Raw genomic sequence first — 25,060 nt, 5'->3', positions numbered from 1 at the left:
CTGCCACCCCCGTGCTTCACGGTTGGGATGGTGTTCTTCGGCTTGCAAGCCTTCCCCTTTTTCCTCCAAACATAACAATGGTCATTATGGCCAAACAGTTCTATTTATGTTTCATCAGACCAGAGGACATTTCTCCAAAAAAGTACGATCTTTGTCCCCATGTGCAGTTGCAAACAGTAGTCTGGCTTTTTTATGGCGGTTTTGGAGCAGTGGCTTCTTCCTTGCTGAGCTGCCTTTTAGGTTATGTCGATGTAGGACTCGTTTTACTGTGGATATAGATACTTTTGTACCTGTTTCCTCCAGCATCTTCCAAGGAGACAGAACACGTCTCCTTCCTGAGCGGTTTGACGGCTGCGTGGTCCCATGGTGTTTATACTTGCGTACTATTGTTTGTACAGATGAACATGGTACCTTCAGGCGGTTGGAAATTGCTCCCAAGGATGAACCAGACTTGTGGAGGTCTACAATTTTGGCTGATTTCTTTTGATTTTCCCATGATGTCAAGCAAAGAGGCACTGAGTTTGAAGGTAGGCCTTGAAATACATCCACAGGTACACCTCCAATTGACTCAAATTATGTCAATTAGCCTATCAGAAGCTTCTAAAGCCATGACATCATTTTCTGGAATTTTCCAAGCTGTTTAAAGGCACACTTAACTTAGTGTATGTAAACTTCTGAACCACTGGAATTGTGATACAGTGAATTATAAGTGAAATAATCTGTCTGTAAACAATTGTTGGAAAAATTACTTGTGTCATGCACAAAGTAGATGTCCTAACCGACTTGCCAAAACTATAGTTTGTTAACAAGAAATGTGTGGAGTGGTTGAAAAACAAGTTTTAATGACTCCAACCTAAGTGTATGCAAACTTCAGACTTCAACTGTATATGGATGTGTATGTGTGTGTGGGCAAGAAGGTGTGAGTGGGTGTATGTGTGGGTATGTGTCTGTGCATATGAATGGGAGAGTGAAGGAGGGTGAATATGAATATGTGTAGGAGGGCGGGAGAGAATGGGTCTGCGGGGGGCAATGGTGGGTAAGGATGGGACGGTGGGACAAGCTTGGCTTGGGGGGGTAAGGGGGAGTAAAGATGGGAAGTGGGGATAAGCTTGGGTTGGGTAAAGGGGGGAGAACAAGAAGGGGCTGGTGGAGAGGGATGGATTTGGTTTGGGAGAGAGAGAAGGAGGACTTAATTATACTACAAAGTAATTGTATTTCTTTTTTCATTACTTGTAAACCCGTTGTAAAATGAATAAGAGTTCTGGACAGATTAGGAAAGGATGTAGAATCATTTGTATTCCTTGTTTGTCATTACAACTCAGATTTAATAGTGGTTATTGGTGAGAACGGAGAGGGGCTATATCTGGAGGATTGGGATGGGTGACTGGGAGGGCATCAGACATTTCTGGGAGGTGTGCGCGGGGCCTCCACTCATCCCATTTCAGTCTCTCTGAGGACCCCCTCACTCCAAGTAGACCCCCACCAGCCACTATACTTTAATTTATTTATAAGGTAATACAAACCAACCACAGTACTTTTTTCTTGGTACATTACGAGAGGAGTCTGAGCTAAAAAGCCCTAAAAAGGCATAGCGCCTCAAGTACAAAGATGCACTTTGCTTAATGTTTTCGTATTTGTTTAAATGTCTGCTCAGCCCACATGCCCACAAGCTCTATATACTGTATCTAATGTATACAATAACTATGTATTTATACTAAGATCCTCTTGATTCTATGAAATACCCATCGCCCTATGTCATGTCTGCTAAAAAGTTTTACATGGTTCTTCAGTGAGACGGAACAGATAAGATTAACTTTGATTCTATATAAGTAAAGACCAACAAAATCAAATGTATCACTTGGAATGTGCACAGGCTCCATGATGGGGGGAAAAAAGCATGTGGTTCTCGAACACCTAAAGAGATTGTCAGCAGATATGTTTTTTTTTGCAAGAGTTAAATTTTTTAGAAGAGAAATTGAACATTTAAAGAGGAGCTGGGTTGGAGAGGCCTATGCTGCCACCTACTGTAGTAACAGCAGAGGTGTAGGCATCCTGATAAATAAGAATACGCGATTTTCCCTTATATCTCAGCATATGGACCAAGAAGGCCGTTTTCTAATGTTGAATTGTACCTTACATGGTGAAAAATACAAATCGATGTTTCAATGTACAGTACCAGTCAAAAGTTTGGACACACCTACTTATTCAAGGGTTTTTCTTTATTTTTACAATTTTCTACATTGTAGAATAATAGTGAAGACATCAGAACTATGAAATAACACATATGGAATCATGTAGTAACCAAAAAAGGGTTAAACAAATCAAAACATATTTTACCCTGATGTTCTAGCAGTGTCTGAATCCTGGCTTAGGAAGGCCACCAAAAATTCAGAAATGTCCATCCCCAACTACAACTGTCAAAGGGGGTGGGGTTGCAATCTTCTGTAGAGATAGCCTGCAGAGCTCTATCGTATTATCCAGGTCTGTGCCCAAACAGTTTGAGCTTCTACTTCTAAAAATCCACCTTTCCAGAAATAAGTCTCTCACTGTTGCCGCTTGCTACAGATCCCCCTCAGCCCCGAGCTGTGCCCTGGACACCATATGTGAACTGATTGAGGATAGATGGGGGGCAGAGTTCGTACTGCTTGGTGACCTAAACTGGGATATGCTTAACACCCCGGCCAACCCACAATCTAAACTAGATGCCCTCAATCTCACACAAATTATCAACGAACCTACCAGGTACAACCCTAAATCTGTAAACATGGGCACCCTCATAGATATCATCCTGACAAATTTACCATCTAAATACACCTCCGCTGTCTTCAACCAGGATCTCAGCGATCACTGCCTTATTGCCTGCGTCCGTAATGGGTCCGCGGTTAAACGACCACCCCTCATCACTGTCAAACGCTCCCTAAAACACTTTAGCGAGCAGGCCTTTCTAATTGACCTGGCCCGGGTACAGTGGGGAGAACAAGTATTTAAAACACTGCTGATTTTGCAGGTTTTCCTACTTACAAAGCATGTAGAAAAATCCAGAAAATCACATTGTATGATTTTTAAGTAATTAATTTGCATTTTATTGCATGACATAAGTATTTGATCACCTACCAACCAGTAAGAATTCCAGCTCTCACAGACCTGTTAGTTTTTCTTTAAGAAGCCCTCCTGTTCTCCACTCATTACCTGTATTAACTGCACCTGTTTGAACTCGTTACCTGTATAAAAGACACCTGTCCACACACTCAATCAAACAGACTCCAACCTCTCCACAATGGCCAAGACCAGAGAGCTGTGTAAGGACATCAGGGATAACATTGTAGACCTGCACAAGGCTGGGATGGGCTACAGGACAATAGGCAAGCAGCTTGGTGAGAAGGCAACAACTGTTTGCGCAATTATTAGAAAATGGAAGAAGTTCAAGATGACGGTCAATCACCCTCGGTCTGGGGCTCCATGCAAGATCTCACCTCGTGGGGCATCAATGATCATGAGGAAGGTGAGGGATCAGCCCAGAACTACACGGCAGGACCTGGTCAATGACCTGAAGAGAGCTGGGACCACAGTCTCAAAGAAAACCATTAGTAACACACTACGCCGTCATGGATTAAAATCCTGCAGTGCACGCAAGGTCCCCCTGCTCAAGCCAGCGCATGTCCAGGCCTGCCAATGACCATCTGGATGATCCAGAGGAGGAATGGGAGAAGGTCATGTGGTCTGATGAGACAAAAATAGAGCTTTTTGGTCTAAACTCCACTCGCCGTGTTTGGAGGAAGAAGAAGGATGAGTACCACCCCAAGAACACCATCCCAACCGTGAAGCATGGAGATGGAAACATCATTCTTTGGGGATGCTTTTCTGCAAAGGGGACAGGACGACTGCACCGTATTGAGGGGAGGATGGATGGGGCCATGTATCGCGAGATCTTGGCCAACAACCTCCTTCCCTCAGTAAGCGCATTGAAGATGGGTCGTGGCTGGGTCTTCCAGCATGACAACGACCCGAAACACATAGCCAGGGCAACTAAGGAGTGGCTCCGTAAGAAGCATATCAAGGTCCTGGAGTGGCCTAGCCAGTCTCCAGACCTGAACCCAATAGAAAATCTTTGGAGGGAGCTGAAAGTCCGTATTGCCCAGCGACAGCCCCGAAACCTGAAGGATCTGGAGAAGGTCTGTATGGAGGAGTGGACCAAAATCCCTGCTGCAGTGTGTGCAAACCTGGTCAAGACCTACAGGAAACGTATGATCTCTGTAATTGCAAACAAAGGTTTCTGTACCAAATATTAAGTTCTGCTTTTCTGATGTATCAAATACTTATGTCATGCAATAAAATGCAAATTAATTACTTAAAAATCATACAATGTGATTTTCTGGATTTTTGTTTTAGATTCCGTCTCTCACAGTTGACGTGTACCTATGATAAAAAATTACAGACCTCTATATGCTTTGTAAGTAGGAAAACCTGCAAAATCGGCAGTGTATCAAATACTTGTTCTCCCCACTGTATCCTGCATGGATATTAACCTCATTTCGTCAGTAGAAGATGCCTGGTTGTTCTTTAAAAGTGCTTTCCTCTTAGTCTTAAATAAGCATGCCCCATTCAAGAAATTCAGAACTAAGAACAGATATAGCCCCTGGTTCTCCTCAGACTTGACTGCCTTTGACCAGCACAAAAACATCCTGTGGCGTACTGCATTAGCATCGAACAGCCCCCACGATATGCAACTTTTCAGGGAAGTCAGGAACCAATATACACAATCAGTTAGGAAAGCAAAGGCTGGCTTTTTCAAACAGAAATTTGCATCCTGTAGCACAAACTCCAAAAAGTTTTGGGACACTGTAAAGTCCACAGAAAATAAGAGCACCTCCTCCCAACTGCCCACTGCACTGAGGCTAGGAAACACTGTCACCACCGATAAATCTACAATAATCGAGAATTTCAACAAGCATTTTGCTACGGCTGGCCATGCTTTCCACCTGGCTACCACTACCCCGGCCACCAGCTCTGCACCATCCACTGCAATTAGCCCATGCCCCCCCCCCCACTTCTCCTTCACACAAATTCAGACAGCTGATGTTCTGAAAGAGCTGAAAAATCTGGACCCCTACAAATCAGCTGGGCTAGACTATCTGGACCCTTTCTTTCTAAAAATTAGCCGCCGAAATTGCCGCAACCTCTATTACTAGCCTGTTCAACCTCTCTTTCGTAACGTCTGAGATCCCCAGAGATTGGAAAGCTGCCGCGGTCATCCCCCTCTTCAAAGGGGGTGACACTCTAGATCCAAACTGTTACAGACCTATATCCATCCTGCCCTGCCTTTCGAAAGTATTTGAAAGCCAAGTTAACAAACAGATCACCGACCATTTCGAATCCCACCGTACCTTCTCCGCTATGTAATCCAGTTTCCGAGCTGGTCATGGGTGCACCTCAGCCACACTCAAGGTCCTAAACTATATTATAACCGCGATCGATAAAAGACAGTACTGCGCAGCCGTCTTCATCAACCTGGCCAAGGCTTTCGACACTGTCAACCACCGCATTCTTATTGGCAGACTAAATAGCCTTGGTTTCTCTAATGACTGCTTCGCCTGGTTCACCAACTACTTCTCAGATAGAGTTCAATGTGTCAAATCGGAGGGCCTGTTGTCTGAACCTCTGGCCGTCTCTATGGGGGTGCTACAGGGTTCAATTCTCGGGACGACTCTATTCTCTGTGTATATCAATGATGCCGCTCTTGCTGCTGGTGACGCTCGGATCCACCTCTATGCGGACGACACCATTTTGTATACATCTGGCCCTTCATTGGACACTTTGTTAACAAACCTCCAAACGAGCTTCAACGCCATACAACACTCCTTCCGTAGCCTCCAACTGCTCTTAAACACTAGTAAAACAAAATGCATGCTCTTCAACCGAACGCTGCTTGCACCCGCACACCCGACTAGAATCACTACTCTCGGCGGGTCTGACCTAGAGTATGTGGACAACTACAAATACCTAGGTGTCTGGTTAGACTGTAAACTCTCCTTCCAGACTCACATTAAGCATCTCCAATCAAAAGTTAGATCTAGATTCGGCTTCCTATTTCGCAACAAAGCCTCCTTCACTCATGCTGCCAAACATGCCCTCGTAAAACTGACTATCCTACCGATCCTTGACTTCGGCGATGTCATTTACAAAATTGCCTCCAACACTCTACTCAGCAAATTGGATGTAGTCTATCACAGTGCCATCCGTTTTGTCACCAAAGCCCCATATACTACCCACCACTGTGACCTGTACGCTCTTGTTGGCTGGCCCTCACTACATATTCGTCGCCAAACCCACTGGCTCCAGGTCATCTATAAATCACTGCTAGGCAAATCCCCGCCTTATCTTATCTTAGCTCACTGGTCACCATAGCAACACACACCTGTAGTCTGCGCTCCAGCAGGTATATCTCACTGGTCATCCCCAAAGCCAACACCTCCTTCGGCCGCCATTCCTTCCAGTTCTCTGCTGCCAATGAATGAAACGAACTGCAAAAATCTCTGAAGCTGGAGACTCTTATCTCCCTCACTAACTTTAAGCGTCAGTTGTCAGAGCAGCTTACCGATCACTGCACCTGTACACAGCCATCCCCATATTGTTATTTATTTTGCTAATTTGCACCCCAGTATCTCTATTTGCACATCATCTTTTGCACATCTATCATTCCAGTGTTAATTACGAAATTGTAACTATTTTTGCACTATGGCCTATTTATTTATTGCCTTACCTCCATAACTTACTACATTCGCACACACTGTATATATATTTTCTGTTGTATTTTTGACTTTATGTTTTGTTTACCCCATATGTAACTCTGTGTTGTTGTTTTTACCGCACTGCTTTGCTTTATCTTGGCCAGGTCGCAGTTGTAAATGAGAACTTGTTCTCAACTGGCTTACCTGGTTAAATAAAGGTGAAATTTAAAAATTTAAAAAATTTAAAAACATATTTTTGATTTTATATCCTTCAAAGTAGCCAACCTTTGCCTTGATGACAGCTTTGCATTCTCTCAACCAGCTTCATGAGGTAGTCACCTGGAATGCTTTTCCAACAGTCTTGAAGGAGCTCCCACATATGCTGAGCACTTGTTGGCTGCTTTACCTTCACTCTGCGGTCCAACTCATCCCAAACCATCTCAATTGGGAGCACTTCATCACTCTCCTTCTTGATCAAATAGCCCTTACACAGCCTGGAGGTGTGTTTTGTGTCATTGTTCTGTTGAAAAACAAATGATAGTCCCACTAAGCGCAAACCAGATGGGATGGCGTATAGCTGCAGAATGCTGTGGTAGCCATGCTGGTTAAGTGTGCCTTGAATTCTAAATAAATCACAGACAGTGTCACCAGCAAAACACCATCACACCTCCTCCTCCATGCTTCACAGTGGGAACCACACATGCAGAGATCATCTGTTCTCCTACTCATCGCTTATTCTTATTGGTGTCCTTTAGTAGTGGTTTCTTTGCAGCAATTCGACCATGAAGGCATGTTTCACGCAGTCTCCTCTGAACAGTTGATGTTGAGATGAGTCTGTTACTTGAACTCTGTGACGCATTTATTTGGGTTGAGGTGCAGTTAACTCTAATTAACTTATCCTCTGCAGCAGAGGTAACTCTGGGTCTTCCTTTCCTGTGGCGGTCCTCATGAGAGCCAGTTTCATCATAGCGCTTGATGGTTTTTGCGACTGCACTTGAAAAAACGTTCAAAGTTCTTGAAATGTTCCGGATTGACTGATCTTCATGACTTAAAGTAATGATGGACTGTCATTTCTCTTTGCCTATTTGAGCTGTTCTTGCCATAATATGGACTTGGTATTTTACCAAATGGGCTATCTTCTGTATACCACCCCTACCTTGTCACAACACAACTGATTAGCTGAAACGCATTAAGAAGGAAATAAATTCCACAAATTAACTTTTAACAAGGCACACCTGTTAATTAAAATGCTTTCCAGGTGACTACCTCATGAAGCTGGTTGAGAGAATGCCAAGAGTGTGCAAAGCTGTCATCAAGGCAAAGGGTGGCTACTTTGAAGAATCTCAAATATAAAATATATATTTTGATTTGTTTAACACGTTTCTGGTTACTACATGATTCCATATGTGTTATTTCATAGTTTTGATGTCTTCACTATTATTATACAATGTAAAAAATAGTACAAATAAAGAAAAACCCTGGAATGAGTAGGTGTGTCCAAACCTTTGACTGGTAGTGTATATATACACACATGCATTCATTACATATACATATATATGTGTGGTCAGAAACTATACTACATGATACAGTTATAAAGATTTCCATATGTTGTTATCATCCAGAGCCTTGCTGTAATAGACTGACACAAGGTTCAATTGCCATGATGCACTTATGAAACACCAGCTCAGTATGCCCCCTAGTGGGCAAGCCACTGTATTTGTGTGTGTGTGTAAACATTGAAAACAGGATTCGGCATACCTACTGAGATAAAATCGCTGAAGATCACCTGAGCTTGCTGAGATGGCTCAGTAGCTGTGGTTGCATGCAAAACAGCAGCTGCTTTCGCTCTAAAAAGAGCTCTGTTGATTTCACACCTGATAAGGCAGAAGGGAAGAACATGCACTACACCAGAAGGGAAGAACATGCACCACACCTCGGTTAAATACAAACACAGGAACTGTCCCTAAACAACCTTCAAATGTTTAACTTTTAAAAAATCACACTTGATAAATTGTTACATTTCCTTTTTTCTGCATGAGCAACATGATTAACTGAATGAAACATATAATTCAAGATCAATTCATAATTTGAGCAATCAATTAGGTTAAACAGATGATTTTGGACATTAATATTTAATGACAGCTGCTGAGTTTTTTTAACGTAATTCAAAAATGACTTGAACTTAACAGCCAAACCCGAGGATGGGGTTAACATCTATGATCTTTTCTGGCATCAAACATCATAGTTAAGTCTGAGTGGTCTGACAGGGAAATGTATTGTACATCACACCTACATTAATCGGTAATCATTCTAAAAATCATGAATGACCTTGGTTTGAAGCGCCTGTTGAAATAGAGGGAGGAGAAAGAACAGTTCAGTACTTTTTCAAACACATTTCCAATGAATAATCTTTGGTGCAAATTGACTGCACAACGCCTGCACCTTGGAGATACGATCACAAACACCGTCTCTGGTTTCTCATATCTTGTTTATCATCTATAGAGATCTGATTCAGATGAGAAACATCCAGTTAGTAAGTTGTGGACACCACACACCTCCTATTCTCTTTGCTTCAATAATTGTCAACAACTGTCATGTTTCTCTCAGATATGAATGTTTATAAGGTACCTTATAAACATTAATATCTGAGAGAAACATGACAGTTGTTGACAGTTAACTCCTTGTCTCCTTGACATACATGCAGTGGCTTCACACCACTTGACTGTTTCCGCCTGAATTTAATATGTATTCAATTGAGATTATGTTTTAGACATTTTTACAAATTAATAAAAAATGAAAAGCTGAAATGTCTTGAGTCATAAAGTTTTAACCCCTTTGTTATGGCAAGCCTAAATAGGTTCAGGAGTAAAAATGTGCTTAACAAGTAACATAATAAGTTGCATGTACTCACTCTGTGTGCAATAATAGTGTTTAACATGATTTTAATGACTACCTCATCTCTGTACCCCACACATACAATTATCTGTAAGGTCCCTCAGTTGAGCAGTGAATTTCAAATACATATTCAACCACAAAGACCAGGGAGGTTTTCCAATTCCTCGCAAAGAAAGGCACCTATTGGTAGATGGGTAAACATTTTAAAAAGCAGACATTGAATATCCCTTTGAGCATGGTGAAGTTATTAATGACACTTTGGATGGTGTATCAATACACCCAGTCACTACAAAGATACAGGCGTCCTTCCTAACTCAGCTGCCAGAGGGGAAAGAAACCACTCAGGGATTTCAACATGAGGCCAATGGTGACTTTAAAACAGTTACAGAGTTTAATGGCTGTGATAGGAGAAAACTGAGGATGGATCAACAACATTGTAGTTACTCCACAATACTAACCAAAATGAAAATAAGGAAGCCTGTACATATTAAAAATGACTCCAAAACATGCATCCTGTTTGCAATAAGTAAAACTGCAAAAGTAAAACTGCAAAAAATGTGCCAAAGAAATTAACTTTATGTCCTGAAGCATTATGTTTTGTGAAAATCAAACACAACACATCACTGAGAATCACTCTTCATTTTTCAAGCATGGTGGTAGCTGCATCACGTTATGGTATGCTTGTCATCGGCAAGTTAGTTTTTTTTAGGATAAAAATGAATGGAATAGAGCTAAGCACAGGCAGAATCCTAGAGGAAAATCTAGTTCAGTCTGCTTTCCAACAGACACTGGGAGACAAATTCACCTTTCAGCAGTACAATAACCTAAAACACAAGACCAAATATACAGTGGGGGAAAAAAGTATTTAGTCAGCCACCAATTGTGCAAGTTCTCCCACTTAAAAAGATGAGAGAGGCCTGTAATTTTCATCATAGGTACACGTCAACTATGACAGACAAATTGAGGGAAAGAAATCCAGAAAATCACATTGTAGGATTTTTAATGAATTTATTTGCAAATTATGGTGGAAAATAAGTATTTGGTCACCTACAAACAAGGAAGATTTCTGGCTCTCACAGACCTGTAACTTCTTCTTTAAGAGGCTCCTCTGTCCTCCACTCGTTACCTGTATTAATGGCACCTGTTTGAACATGTTATCAGTATAAAAGACACCTGTCCACAACCTCAAACAGTCACACTCCAAACTCCACTATGGCCAAGACCAAAGAGCTGTCAAAGGACACCAGAAACAAAATTGTAGACCTGCACCAGGCTGGGAAGACTGAATCTGCAATAGGTAAGCAGCTTGGTTTGAATAAATCAACTGTGGGAGCAATTATTAGGAAATGGAAGAAATACAAGACCACTGATAATCTCCCTCGATCTGGGGCTCCACGCAAGATCTCACCCCGTGGGGTCAAAATGATCACAAGAACGGTGAGCAAAAATCCCAGAACCACACGGGGGGACCTAGTGAATGACCTGCAGAGAGCTGGGACCAAAGTAACAAAGCCTACCATAAGTAACACACTACGCCGCCAGGGACTCAAATCCTGCAGTGCCAGACATTTCCCCCTGCTTAAGCCAGTACATGTCCAGGCCCGTCTGAAGTTTGCTAGAGTGCATTTGGAAGATCCAGAAGAGGATTGGGAGAATGTCATATGGTCAGATGAAACCAAAATATAACTTTTTGGTAAAAACTCAACTCGTCGTGTTTGGAGGACAAAGAATGCTGAGTTGCATCCAAAGAACACCATACCTACTGTGAAGCATGGGGGTGGAAACATCATGCTTTGGGGCTGTTTTTCTGCAAAGGGAACAGGACGACTGATCTGTGTAAAGGATAGAATGAATGGGGCCATGTATCGTGATATTTTGAGTGAAAACATCCTTCCATCAGCAAGGGCATTGAAGATGAAACGTGGCTGGGTCTTTCAGCATGACAATGATCCCAAAAACACCGCCCGGGCAACGAAGGAGTGGCTTCGTAAGAAGCATTTCAAGGTCCTGGAGTGGCCTAGCCAGTCTCCAGATCTCAACCCCATAGAAAATCTTTGGAGGGAGTTGCAAGTCCGTGTTGCCCAGCGACAGCCCCAAAACATCACTGCTCTAGAGGAGATCTGCATGGAGGAATGGGCCAAAATACCAGCAACAGTGTGTGAAAACCTTGTGAAGACTTACAGAAAACGTTTGACCTGTGTCATTGCCAACAAAGGGTATATAACAAAGTATTGAGAAACCTTTGTTATTGACCAAATACTTATTTTCCACCATAATTTGCAAATAAATTCATTAAAAATCCTACAATGTGATTTTCTGGACTTTTTTTCCTCATTTTGTCTGTCATCGTTGACGTGTACCTATGATGAAAATTACAGGCCTCTCTCATCTTTTTAAGTGGGAGAACTTGCACAATTGGTGGCTGACTAAATACTTTTTTCCCCCACTGTACACTGGAGTTGCTTACCAAGATGACATTGAATCTTCCTGAGTGGCCTAGTTACAGTTTGACTTAAATCGGCTTGAAAATCTATGGCAAGACTTGAAAATGGCTGTCTAGCAATGATCAACAACCAACTTGACAGAGCTTGAAGAATTTTTAAAAGAATAATGGGCAAATATTGTACAATCCATGTGTGCAAAGCTCTTAGTGACTTACCCAGAAAGACTAACAGCTGTAATCGCTGCCAAATGTGATTCTAACATGTATTGACTCAAGAGTGTGAATACTTATGTAAATTAGATATGTATGTATTTAAGTTTCAATACGCAAAAAATTCTAAAAACATGTTTTCACTTTGTAATTATGGGGTATTGTGTGTAGATGGGTGAGAAAAAATATATATTTAATCCATTTTGAATTCAGGCTGTAACACAACAAAATGTAGAATAAGTCATGGGCTATGAATACTTTCTGAAGGCACTGTACATAAATATGAAAAAAACTTCCAAGGGTATGTTCCATACGTTTAATGGCAAAATAACTGAGGACTAAATAAAATATTTACAGCACGTAAATGTGTAAACACAATTTCTGTACAAAGAAATATACATGCAAAAGTAAAAATAAGTCATTTAACATTCAAAATGACATAGTATGTATAAAATATGATGAGGTTACATCCAGGTTCCCATGTTCGTCGTCCATGTCTGTACAGCTTTACACATGAATAAATAAGAGGACACAAAATGGGACTGTACAGGTTAACAAACACATTCATTGTATCACTGTGACTACTGCCTTGACATAGACATGAAACTTTGATAACCTTGTCAAGCTTAAAAGGAACTACAGCTGTTTCGTCCGCCTCTCCAGACCAATTGACTGGCACTTTAAAATCAGTATGAACTCATACAATGATTAATTGACTGAAAACGGCTAGGTTATGGTCACTCAGATAAAGGGTAGGGTAATAGTGCCGCAACATCCATGCACAATTATTGTAACGTTGGTACAATGTTGTGGACAGTTTTTTTTTTGTTCAAACCAAAGGCTCGGCAAAGAATGCTATCCCAAGTTTATCTTAAGTTAAACCAAGATGTTGATCATTGCAACACAAATGTCTAGCAAAATACATAACTTAAAAAGTCAAACAAACTTACACATCAATCACCACTTTGTGCACAGCTTGAGAAGAGAAGTGTTTGAAATGTTAATTAGGTATGCAGTAACAACCAACCACTAAACAACGTTCTTACAACGCTAATAAATAAAGCCACTGTGAACCAATGTAAACATCTATCTCTAGGTTCAGCATGGTTTTCATAACTTAACATGGTACATTATATAACACATTTAAAGAGGGTAAAGTACAGTTAACTTTGGTATAGTTACAGAAAATAAAACAAAAACAATGACAAACTGAAAGAATAAGTGCCAATATAGATACACATCATTTTTCTTATTTTACATTATTTGCGAAACCTGCATTTTAGGTTTCCAAGATATTAATACTGAACTTAATACGGAAAAGAGTAACACAATACATACATCTACTGCAGTACCAGGTACGTACATGCCTTTTTAGATTACGGATACAACACAAGTCTTCATAAATAGTTGCATACATGTTAAAGCTGCAACATTGCACATGAGAAATTAATGCAAAATACGAGTGCATTTATAGAAGTATTTCTGGTAGTGAGGGTTTAAGTCATTTGATTGGCATGAGGAGGAGCTAGTCTCCCTCACACCTCTCTTCCATTGGCAGGACTTTCTACTCAGCTTTCAAAACAGAGAATGAAGGCAGGAACACATTATTTACAGAGTAAGGCGGATGTATCAGAAATCTAAGAGCTTTTCCAATAGTGTTATAGCTTTTAGTTGTTTGTTTGCTTGCTTGTTTATTTGTTTCTCTGCTGAGGTCTGACTAAAATAGCATAATTGTACTAACTGTTAAAGGTCCATACAATAAGCAAGGCCAGTACAAAGCATCTGCTGATTTATTGTATGTTAATCAACTACAACGAGTTAGGTCTCTAACTGGTTCTAGAAGTAGTGTTCTAAAGCAACAACCCTGTGGTGGGTCGGTGGTGCTTTGTTCATATGTCCCATTCATTTTTGTTTTCATTCTTTTTAATAACCTTTGAAAAGGTATATGAATAAAGACATTTCTTTGTTTCTTCACTATACATTTTCTTTACAAAAAGTAATCTCTCATTACAAAAAACGTTTTCTTATATTCAACCAAAAGCAACCCGATATTACAGTATCGGTTTGTAATACTATCCAAACACAAGGCTTGTTCTCACTGGCTCTCGAGAAAGCTTTGTTTTCCCTGTTAGTCAAATTTGAAATACTTTCAAATAGTTCATCTTCTTGTGCAGGCATATAGCCATCATCCATACAAAGGTGAGGGTGGAAGGGAAGTATCTAAATCTCTTGGGGGAAAAATGTCAGTCAAAAATATTAAAAGCAGTCAGCAGTCAGCAGCAGCAGGATGCTGGGTAACATAGTTCTAAGGAAGTGGCGTAGTTGGCTGAGAGAGGATGAGATCATCAATGTGACTCGGTGGTTTCTGGGTACTGTAGTCCTATAACCTGCTCATATCTGGTTGAGGAGTCTGCTGTGAAGGAAGGTCTTGATGCTGCCCATGGGCCTGACGTCGTTCTGGTGTTTCCGCCGCTCGATGAAGGAGATGAGTCTGGAAGTGTCGATGCATCCTGGGTGTTGGTTTTGGTGGTGGTGGGAATCCCATGGCTGCAGCCAGGGCTCCTGAAGGCATGCGGTGGCCGAAGGTCTCCGGTCCGGCTCGCCCTGTAGGAGGAGACACACAAAGTCCCTGGCCGCCTGGCTCACACCCTGGAAGTAGTCATGCGGGAAGCTGAAGTCCAGACGACAGATGTTCAGGCATGTCTCCTCAGCGCTCTCGTCCAGGAAGGGAGATGCCCCGCTCAGCACCACATATGTCACAACCCCCAGGCTCCAGAGGTCAGAGGTCAGGGAGACAGGCTGGCCCAGGACCAGCTCCGGGGCTGAGAATTCTGGGCTGCCCAGTAGAGGGTGGATGTAGTGGCCGCTGTTCAGCTGGACGGCGTCCCCGAAGTCTGTCAGCTTGACCACAGGCTGGGCAGAGGTCTGCTCCACTAACACGTTCTCAGGCTAAAGGGATACACACCGATACCCACGCAGATACACACGCAGATACACGCAAAGAAAGATATGATTAAGAATTGACCCATGATGGGAGTATTAGCTTTGCTTAAGAACAATCAGTTAGACATCATACTGTTTCATACAGTACAAAATCAAATTGAACTCCTACATGTCACAGTCTCTGTGACTCACCTTCAAGTCCAAGTGAGCTATCCTCCAGCTATGCAGGTAGTGTAAAGCTTCTAGAATGTCCCTAAGGTACAAGGCCACCTTCTCTTCAGTGAGGTTACCCCAGCTGACTATGTAGTCCAGGAGACGACCTTGATCGGCCCTGCAGACACAAAGCACCAGAGAGAGACAACCTTAGCCCACCGATTTGGTAGATGTACACGAGGGCTATTCTATTTCAATTCAGGAATTCTAATTCAAATTTTACTCAATAATCATAATGCATACAGTGTATGCGTCCCAAATGGTACCTATTCCCTCTGTAGTGTACTACTTTTGATCAGTTAAAAGTAGTGCACTATATAAGGAATAGGGTGCCATTTGGGACGCATCCACGGTTTTACTAACGTACATCTCCAGCACTAGCACGTAGCTGGTGGCTGTCTCGAAGGTGTCCAGCAGGCCGACCAGGTGGGGGTGTTCCAGACACTGTAGTATGCTCAGTTCCTGGAGCACCTGCTCACGCCGCATCAACCGCTTGTTGACATGTTTGGCTGCTACGGCACGCTTGCTCCCACGCTGGTCACAGCGCTTAGCCACTGAGAACCTTCCCCTGCCCAGTTCTGTGATCTCTGTGTAGAAGGACTCAAAGTTGTTCTTCCAGATCACTTCACTCCCATCGTCGGAGGCCTCTGGGAAAATAGAAACATTTCATGTTAAAATGCAAAAGTACTGAAGAATTCATATTCTGTGTGTAAGTAGTGTGAATATAGAGGATATACTGTACCCCCACAGGAGTCTACAACTCAACTCAACTTAATTTAACTCAACAGTGACTAACCTGAGACTCTGAGGCTGGCAGAGGATGACACGCTGCCCACTACATTGGTGGCAACACAGGTGTACACCCCGTCATCCTCCACAGACACACCCATGATCCGGAGAGTTGCCTCGCCCGTGTCACTGCAGAGAGAGAAGGGAAGTCACAAGGTAAGTTTCAATAATAGCAACATTGACTTGAATACAACTACAACAGAACGTTGTCTTCCAACAGCTAAGTCATTCTAACGCATTGCAATGATCACTCTGAAGAAGAGTATCAGCTGAATGACCAAAATGTAATGTAAAATGTCATCACTGCAGATGTGTACCTGTAGGTGATGCTGTAGTGTCCGTTGTTGCTCAAAGTGCTGTGGTCAGGTCCTCTCCAGGTGACCGAGGCTTTGGGTCTTCCACAGACCTTACTCCTCAGAGTGACACTCTCCCCCAGGTCACAGGTCACATCACTCAGGGGCAGCAGGAACTCTGGGGATACTACAGAGGTGACAGACAGACAGACAAGAGGACACGTGAGTTTGACTATGTCACATGCAAACTAGCCTTGCGATATACTAGCGTCCTGTCCAGGGGTTGTACTTTATTTTTTCAAGCTGCCTCACGCTACAGAAACAGGAGATAGGCTCCTGCACTATGCACTGTTCTGGCTGGGAGGAGGATACTTAAATGCAAACTACACAATCCCAATCTGAGCTACCAATAGACAATAGAAAGTACGCAGTACAATACAAGACAATACAAACTTGGCTTACTGAACCACTGCTTTGTGAAAATATAGATGTCATTCATTTAATGTATAGTAAAGCCCATGCAAAAGCATTTAAATGTATACATACCATCGTAGATGTAGTTGGGATTTAGAAGCTGAAAGAAAAATATGAACACAAATAAGTTTATTCTCCAAATTAGCTTGACCACACAGACATTAAATAATTACAACATGAATCCATTAAATGGGGCTTTAAGTCTTACAGCCATACAGGTGATTATCAAATAAACTCTACCTTTACAGAAACTTTATTAGTCAGACAGTCTTGAGACTTGCGGTAGCCGTTTTCCATCTTATTTTCCTTCCTGGTCTCCTTGTCTCTCTTCTCAGACTTTCTCCTGATGCGGAGAGCTGTGTGCCACGAGGATGACTTCCTGCTCCAGACAAGAGAAACAGACAGAAAGAGGAAAGGAAGAGAAAATATTAGCTTATGATTTCTACATCTGTGTCTACTGTTTCACTTTTATGATGGCAGAGCTCATGATGTGAAAATGTAATTATCTTTGGGAAGATAAAGCTTTTCATTCATTCAGGTTGGTACATGGAGTAGCAGCAGTGTCTGTATCTTACTTGATGGTTCCTTCGGGGAGGTCGGGGATGATGGTGGAGGTGTGACCCAGAACGTAGCCGGGGATCCAGCCCTCGGCGGCAGGGCCCTGCTCGGTGGCGGCCCGGAACACCAGGAACATGTTCTGCTGATTGGAGGCCAGCATCTGGACCACCTCGCCCTGGGAAACACTGATCTCATCCTCCTTCAGGGCCACGTAGTCCTGGGTCACCAGCATGGTGCTGATGCTGCTGCTGCTACTGCTTTCACTCTGGAGGAGGGGGGAGGAGGGGGAGGCAGGGTGGGAGGGGGCAGTGGAGGAGGGTGGGCAAGGGGAGCCAGGGGGCAAAATGGGGGAGGAGGGGGAGTCAGGGGGAGCCAGGGGGCAAGATGGGGGAGGAGGGGGAGGCAGGGGAGGAAATGGAGTCAGTAAGGGTTTATAGGTAGGGTTACACAAAGAGAGAGGCATAGAGAGAAAGAGAGAGAGAGAGACGGACAGACAGACAGACAAATGCACGAGCACACACACACACAAAGCATTCTGTGAAAATGACTCTAAAAGACAAAACAAATTAAAATGTTATTGATTTGATTGCACATGAGCAGCATTTGTTGTTAATCTGTTTATATGCTAGAGCTCATGCGCAAAGAAGGAGTAATTCGCCACACCCGCAATAACATCTGCTAAATATGTGTATGTGACCAATCAAATTTGATTTGATTTGATTTCCAAGCATTCGTTACAAAAGGTTCAGAAAGAAGAGTGAGGAAAGTCATACTGTAGCTACTAAAATCTGGTTACTACATGTAACATAAATAGACCTTCTGATTTGTAGCCAACAAATAGAAGCGAAGACAAGGTATCCAGAAGTCAGAGAGACAGAGTAGAGTTAACATGGAGTGGGTGTCTCTCAAAGACAGTGAGCGTAGAGAAGAAACAGTCCATTTCAGGAGAGACTGAGCCTGAATAAAGCTTGAAGTGAGGCGAAATGCATTTGGTGTGAGTCAAATGTATTCAGGGGCAAGGCAAGTAGAGAAGGAGAACACGGATGTGTCATCAGGCCCATAGCACCAAGACAGAGAGGAAGCAGCATGATCAGAGCAAGAGCTAAGAGAAAACAGGAGAGACGGCAAGCCTTTCTTTTTATATCAGAGCTCCTCTTCTTGCAGGCAGGTGAAGTCGAAGTCAAAGATCAATCTTCCATTATATCAGCATTCATTTGCATTTAACCCAGTAAATGCGTTGATGTTTTTTCAGTTCAGACCAAAATAGCCTGAAGCAAAGGGACAGCAAAAACTCAGGTCATGTCTAGAAAATGTTAGAGCCAAGACAGAGGTGGGTGTGTGAAGTTAGGCAAGCAGAGGCAGAGAGTCATACTGGAAACACCAAGGGAGAGGAGAGGACTCCAACATACAGTACAGCAAGAAGAGTTACTGTAGCAGATAGCTGCTGTACCAGCCAAAAACACTGTTAGTAGAGTTTGAAAGAGAGCAGGAAGGATGAAAACTCACACCAAAGGCAAGTTAGTGGACTTAGATAGTTTAGTACGCACTTGTGGTTCAGATGACCCAGGACAAGCCAGTAAGGTGTTAGTAGGGAATAAGCCGGACAGAAGCCTGGGACTCAAGTAGGGCTCTTACCCCGTTGCTCTGGGTAGACTGTATGGACTGCTCACTGGTGGAGGAGCATGTGCTCATGCGGTCTATGTCCTTGCTGTGGGTGGAGTGGCGGTGGCTGTGGCTCTCCCTGTGGCCCAGGGTCGAGTCTCCACTATCACTGGGGTAGGAGAAGGAGCCAGGCCGGCTAGCTGGGGAGGCTGGGACCGCAGTGGCCCAGTAAAAGGAGCCTTTCTGGGCTGGGCTGCCTGGGATGAATCCCTCCTTTATGGGGGAGGTCAATGGAGAGACCGTCCCTACCCGAGGCTTGGCCAGATTCAGAGGGGCCACAGCCAGCCGTGGGATGGGTGTCTGAGGAGGGTCCTCCCCAGGATAGCTCTCCTTGAAGCTGCCCTCAGCAAAGCCCAAGGACTTGCCATTGCTGTTGCTGCTGGTTCTGCTGCGGGGCCGGGGACCCTCCAGCACTCGCATCTTGGGGACATCTTGGGGCCCCAGGTCCCCCTCTGCAGGGTCAGGAGGGCAGGGGGGCTGGGGGGAGGGGGAGGAGGAAAGGGGCTGTCGGGACCACGTACCTGCTGTCCTTTCCGGGCCATCAGGGCCCGGGGGGTGGTGGTGGTGGACAGGCTGTGGGATGCGGGAGGAGGGCTGGGGGATGCGCGATGGCCGGCGACTCTGGGGGCCACAGAGAGAGTTACTCCCAGGGCCTACTGCGGAGCTGCTGCAGCCGCCTCCTGCCAGGCCACTGCTGCTGCTGGGGGCCCCCAGGCCTGGTCCACTGGCCCCCACGTGGTTCCTCTGGTACTCGATAGGGGATGTCAGTGCTGGGGGACACAAAGAGAGAGAGAGAGAGAGAGAGAGAGAGAGAGAGAGAGAGAGAGACCCCACACAGCCCCAGGACAACAACAACAACAACAACACAATTAGACCCAACCAAATCATGAGAAAACAAAAAGAGAATTACTTGACACATTGGAAAGAACAAACAAAAAAACAGAGCAAACTAGAATGCTATTTGGCCCTAAACAGAGAGTACACAGTGGCAGAATACCTGACCACTGTGACTGACCCAAACTTAAGGAAAGCTTTGACTATGTACAGACTCAGTGAGCATAGCCTTGCTATTGAGAAAGGCCGCCGTAGGCAGACCTGGCTCTCAAGAGAAGACAGGCTATGTGCACACTGCCCACAAAACGAGGTGGAAACTGAGCTGCACTTCCTAACCTCCTGCCAAATGTATGACCATATTAGAGACACATATTTCCCTCAGATTACAGCGATCCACAAAGAATTCGAAAACAAACCCAATTTTGATAAACTCCCTTATCTACTGGGTGAAAAACCACAGTGTGCCATCACAGCTGCAAGATTTGTGACCTGTTGCCACAAGAAAAGGGCAACCAGTGAAGAACAAACACCATTGTAAATACAACCCATATTTATGTTTATTTATTTTCCCATTTGTACTTTAACTATTTGCACATTGTTACAACACTGTATATATACATAATATGACATTTGAAATGTCTTTATTCTTTTGAAACTTCTGAGTGTAATGTTTACTGTTAATATTTATTGTTTATTTCACTTTTGTTTACTATCTACTTCCCTTGCTTTGGCAATGTTAACACACGTTTCCCATGACAATAAAGCCCTTAAATTGAATTGAATTGAAATTAAATTGAATTGAAATTGAATTGAGAGAGAGAGAGAGACGGAGAGAAAGCGTCAACTCAGTGGTATGAGTACACACTGTCTAGCTATGAAACAAATTTAAAAACATTCTTTGCATTTTGCATTCCAGTACATCATGCTATAGTTCATATTATGGTGTGTTGTAAACACTTATTTTCTCAGAAAGTTGACCAATTCTATGGAGTGGATGACTACACAGGGAGACAGATGAAACATGGGGTAATCATATGATATGATTATGCTGCCACCTGGGAGAAGCTAGCATAATATCACTACACAGTTAGACAGATGAACTGTGATGTGTCTTCTTTTACCGTTGAGAAAGTTGCGTTGGCTCTCCAGGATCTGGGTGATCTGGTGGACCCACATCTGGCTGACTCCAGGGTTGGCTGAGTGCATCACGTAGGTCTCCACACCGCCACTGGACGACCGGGAGGTCAGGGTGAACTTACAGGGGTCGTCTGTGCTCTCCTCCAGGCCCAGCCAGCTCACCTGGACACACACACACACAAGATACAGGAGAGAGGAGGGGATGTGAGTGTTTTCAGAATCAGACAACTATTCAAATGACTTTGGCCCTTAGAGCAATTACTATCCTAGCAATGTCCAGCCCAAAAAAATGCACACACTGCAATATGATGTGTGATTGATTAGGGAAGATGATCGCGATCTAAGCTCCATACCTTGACGCTGTTCTTGAAGAGGTATCCCGGCTGGGAGTAGCCTTTCTTCTTGTCCAGGGGCTCGCTGAAGATGACGATCTGTTCGAAGAGGAAGACCCTCCTCTCCTTCATCCTGGTGAGTAGCCCCCCGTCCTGATCTGATACCATGAAGGTGTCCTGGAGCAGCAGTCTGCCTTGGGCCACAATCTTACCCTGCATGGGAGAATAACAATGTATTGCCTGTCTGGTTAAATAAAGGTTTAAGGACCAATGCAGCCGTTTTATATCAATATCAAATAATTTCTGGGTAACAAGTAGGTACGTTACTGTAATAGATTTCCATTAAAATGGGCAAAAGTAGCTAATAGCAAAACACTATTTCTCAAACAAGAATATTGCTAGGACTGTCTGGGAGTGACCTAAGTGGGGAGGGGTGAACTGAAAACCAGCTGTTATTGGCAGAGAGGTTTGGAACTCTCCTTGTTATTGGTCTATTAACCAATTTACGCATGGTGATGTCACCACGGAAAGCCAAAACTCCCACACATGCAAACCTGCTGGGTCCTGTGTAGATTGTATTTTCAATCAGCAACTATCAGGAAATAACACTGATCAAATTTTGTCACACTTTTACAGTGTCAGTTTGATATAAAACACAGGGAAAAAAGAATTTTGACAGTACTGGGCCTTTAAATAAAATACATACAAATAAAAGGATGGAGGACAGAGGACAGCCTCAGCTCAGACTCATTCTTAGCCACTCAGTTGAAATATAAATCTTATAAGCATGCTATTATCATATTATACAATGAGTGAAAAAGGGGAGAGAGAGCAAACCCAAGCCCTTCTCCCATTTATCATTTGATCCATGTGGCTTAACGGCTGAAATCAAATTCAAGTAAGCTATGACCTTCTATACTGAGCCAGATAGGACTGAAAGACTACATTCTCTATTCCCTGAAGAAGACAGCACGAGAGTCTTACGTCAAAGCCTTGGAGACGCCCAACGTTCATCATGTCGTTGCATCTTTTAGGCACAACACACATGACCTCCACCGCTTTCTGGGGGGAACAGAGAAGAAAGAAAACACAATTTTAGAGGGAAAGAAAACATAATAGCAGCTTTTTAACAAGTATAACTTTGAGATAAAAACAAAATCATAGCAATATTAATGCTAGTCCATGCTATTAGAGGTGGAAGGTCATCAAATCAAACCCAGATTGTAGTTCTTACTTCCAGCTCAGTAGTATCTACTGCAGCCTTTTTGGAGAACTTAAGTAAATCCTTCAGTAGGAGCTGGTACTTCATGATGCGCTGCACAGGCTTAATGAGAAGATCAGTGATCTGGAGTCTGTGGCCCAGATGCTGCTTGAGCTCCTAAAATCCACAGGGAGCACATTAGGTTTATTTGTACACAGTAAAAAAACAGACTGCGTAAAAATATAACACAAGGTATGAGAACAGGAAACAATGAGGCTCTTATGATGCGGTATGTGCTCCGTTCGAGAGACTGGAATAAACCCACTTGTGGGATATGTGTGGGGTGGAGTGAGTGTGTGTATTCTTACCTCAAAGTAAGTGTCTATGTACTCAGACACGATGTGCTCTGATTTGGGCTTGTTCTGACAGTACACGATGTACATGTGTAACCGTCGCTCCTAGCAGGAAAACAAGGAAACAAAACAAGGGAAATGGTGAGGAAATTGTATTATGGTCCTTGCTATCTGGGATCCTTGGGACGTCCCTACCCCATTCAATTTAAATTTAAAATGGTTAAGGTAAGGGTTAAGGTTAAGGTTAAGTTTAGGGGTTAAGGTTAGGGGTTAAGGTTAGGGTTTAGGGTAGGGACGTCCCAAGGATCTCGGATAGCACTAACCTTGTTATGATGCACAGCACAGTGACATCCACTACTGATAGTATATTTTGGCCAATGAAAATCATCAAATCTCTCTTACTTGTTTGACGAACAGGGGAGCCAGCCTATCAGGATCCTCCAGACACTTTTCTAGCTCTCCCAGGAAGAAGCTGTGGCCAATCAGAGAAGAGTATTGTGAGAACAGTGAAAGAAATCAATGCTGTGGGATATTTTACATTTAGTTAGCCACCAATTGTGCAAGTTCTCCCACTTAAAAAGATGAGAGAGGCCTGTAATTTTCATCATAGGTACACGTCAACTATGACAGACAAAATGAGAAAAAAAAATCCAGAAAATCACATTGTAGGATCTTTAATGAATTTATTTGCAAATTATGGTGGAAAATAAGTATTTGGTCAATAACAAAAGTTTCTCAATACTTTGTTATATACCCTTTGTTGGCAATGACACAGGTCAAACGTTTTCTGTAAGTCTTCACAAGGTTTTCACACACTGTTGCTGGTATTTTGGCCCATTCCTCCATGCAGATCTCCTCTAGAGCAGTGATGTTTTGGGGCTGTCGCTGGGCAATACAGACTTTCAACTCCCTCCAAAGATTTTCTATGGGGTTGAGATCTGGAGACTGGCTAGGCCACTGCAGGACCTTGAAATGCTTCTTACGAAGCCACTCCTTCGTTGCCCGGGCGGTGTGTTTGGGATCATTGTCATGCTGAAAGACCCAGCCACGTTTCATCTTCAATGCCCTTGCTGATGGAAGGAGGTTTTCACTCAAATTCTCACGATACATGGCCCCATTCATTCTTTCCTTTACACGGATCAGTCGTCCTGGTCCCTTTGCAGAAAAACAGCCCCAAAGCATGATGTTTCCACCCCCATGCTTCACAGTAGGTATGGTGTTCTTTGGATGCTACTCAGCATTCTTTGTCCTCCAAACACGACAAGTTGAGTTTTTACCAAAAAAGTTCTATTTTGGTTTCATCTGACCATATGACATTCTCCCAATCCTCTTCTGGATCATCCAAATGCACTCTAGCAAACTTCAGACGGGCCTGGACATGTACTGGCTTAAGCAGGGGGACACGTCTGGCACTGCAGGATTTGAGTCCCTGGCGGCGTAGTGTGTTACTGATGGTAGGCTTTGTTACTTTGGTCCCAGCTCTCTGCAGGTCATTCACTAGGTCCCCCCGTGTGGTTCTGGGATTTTTGCTCACCGTTCTTGTGATCATTTTGACCCCACGGGGTGAGATCTTGCGTGGAGCCCCAGATCGAGGGAGATTATCAGTGGTCTTGTATGTCTTCCATTTCCTAATAATTGCTCCCACAGTTGATTTCTTCAAACCAAGCTGCTTACCTATTGCAGATTCAGTCTTCCCAGCCTGGTGCAGGTCTACAATTTTGTTTCTGGTGTCCTTTGACAGCTCTTTGGTCTTGGCCATAGTGGAGTTTGGAGTGTGACTGTTTGAGGTTGTGGACAGGTGTCTTTTATACTGATAACAAGTTCAAACAGGTGCCATTAATACAGGTAACGAGTGGAGGACAGAGGAGCCTCTTAAAGAAGAAGTTACAGGTCTGTGAGAGCCAGAAATCTTGCTTGTTTGTAGGTGACCAAATACTTATTTTCCACCATAATTTGCAAATAAATTCATTAAAAATCCTACAATGTGATTTTCTG

General features: G+C 43.2%; 1 protein-coding gene across 3 annotated transcripts in view; it reads right to left on the bottom strand.

Annotated features, from left to right (window-relative positions):
- Positions 1-12,578: 12,578 nt before the first annotated feature.
- LOC121586239 (triple functional domain protein-like) overlaps positions 12,579-25,060 on the bottom strand; it is a 141,094-nt gene continuing 128,612 nt past the window's right edge. For 2 of the 3 annotated variants that reach the window (XM_045226274.1, XM_045226275.1), the window contains 8 exons: positions 23,468-23,537; positions 23,081-23,170; positions 22,746-22,889; positions 22,496-22,573; positions 21,533-21,724; positions 21,164-21,341; positions 19,730-19,978; positions 17,726-17,811 (listed from right to left, as the gene is read on the bottom strand). In XM_045226274.1, coding sequence (XP_045082209.1) covers positions 17,807-17,811; positions 19,730-19,978; positions 21,164-21,341; positions 21,533-21,724; positions 22,496-22,573; positions 22,746-22,889; positions 23,081-23,170; positions 23,468-23,537 — 1,006 coding nt within the window. In that variant the 3' untranslated portion in view covers positions 17,726-17,806. Of the gene's footprint in view, positions 15,226-15,411; positions 15,551-15,799; positions 16,080-16,228; positions 16,351-16,538; positions 16,702-17,060; positions 17,089-17,228; positions 17,371-17,563; positions 17,812-19,181; positions 19,979-21,163; positions 21,342-21,532; positions 21,725-22,495; positions 22,574-22,745; positions 22,890-23,080; positions 23,171-23,467; positions 23,538-25,060 lie in introns of those variants that run through there. The other variant, XM_045226273.1, reaches the window with a different exon arrangement.

The sequence above is a fragment of the Coregonus clupeaformis genome, chromosome 17 (assembly GCF_020615455.1).
Source record: "Coregonus clupeaformis isolate EN_2021a chromosome 17, ASM2061545v1, whole genome shotgun sequence".
Classification (NCBI taxonomy): domain Eukaryota; kingdom Metazoa; phylum Chordata; class Actinopteri; order Salmoniformes; family Salmonidae; genus Coregonus; species Coregonus clupeaformis.
Note: the sequence above shows the minus strand (reverse complement) of the source record. Positions and strands in the feature narration are given on the sequence as shown.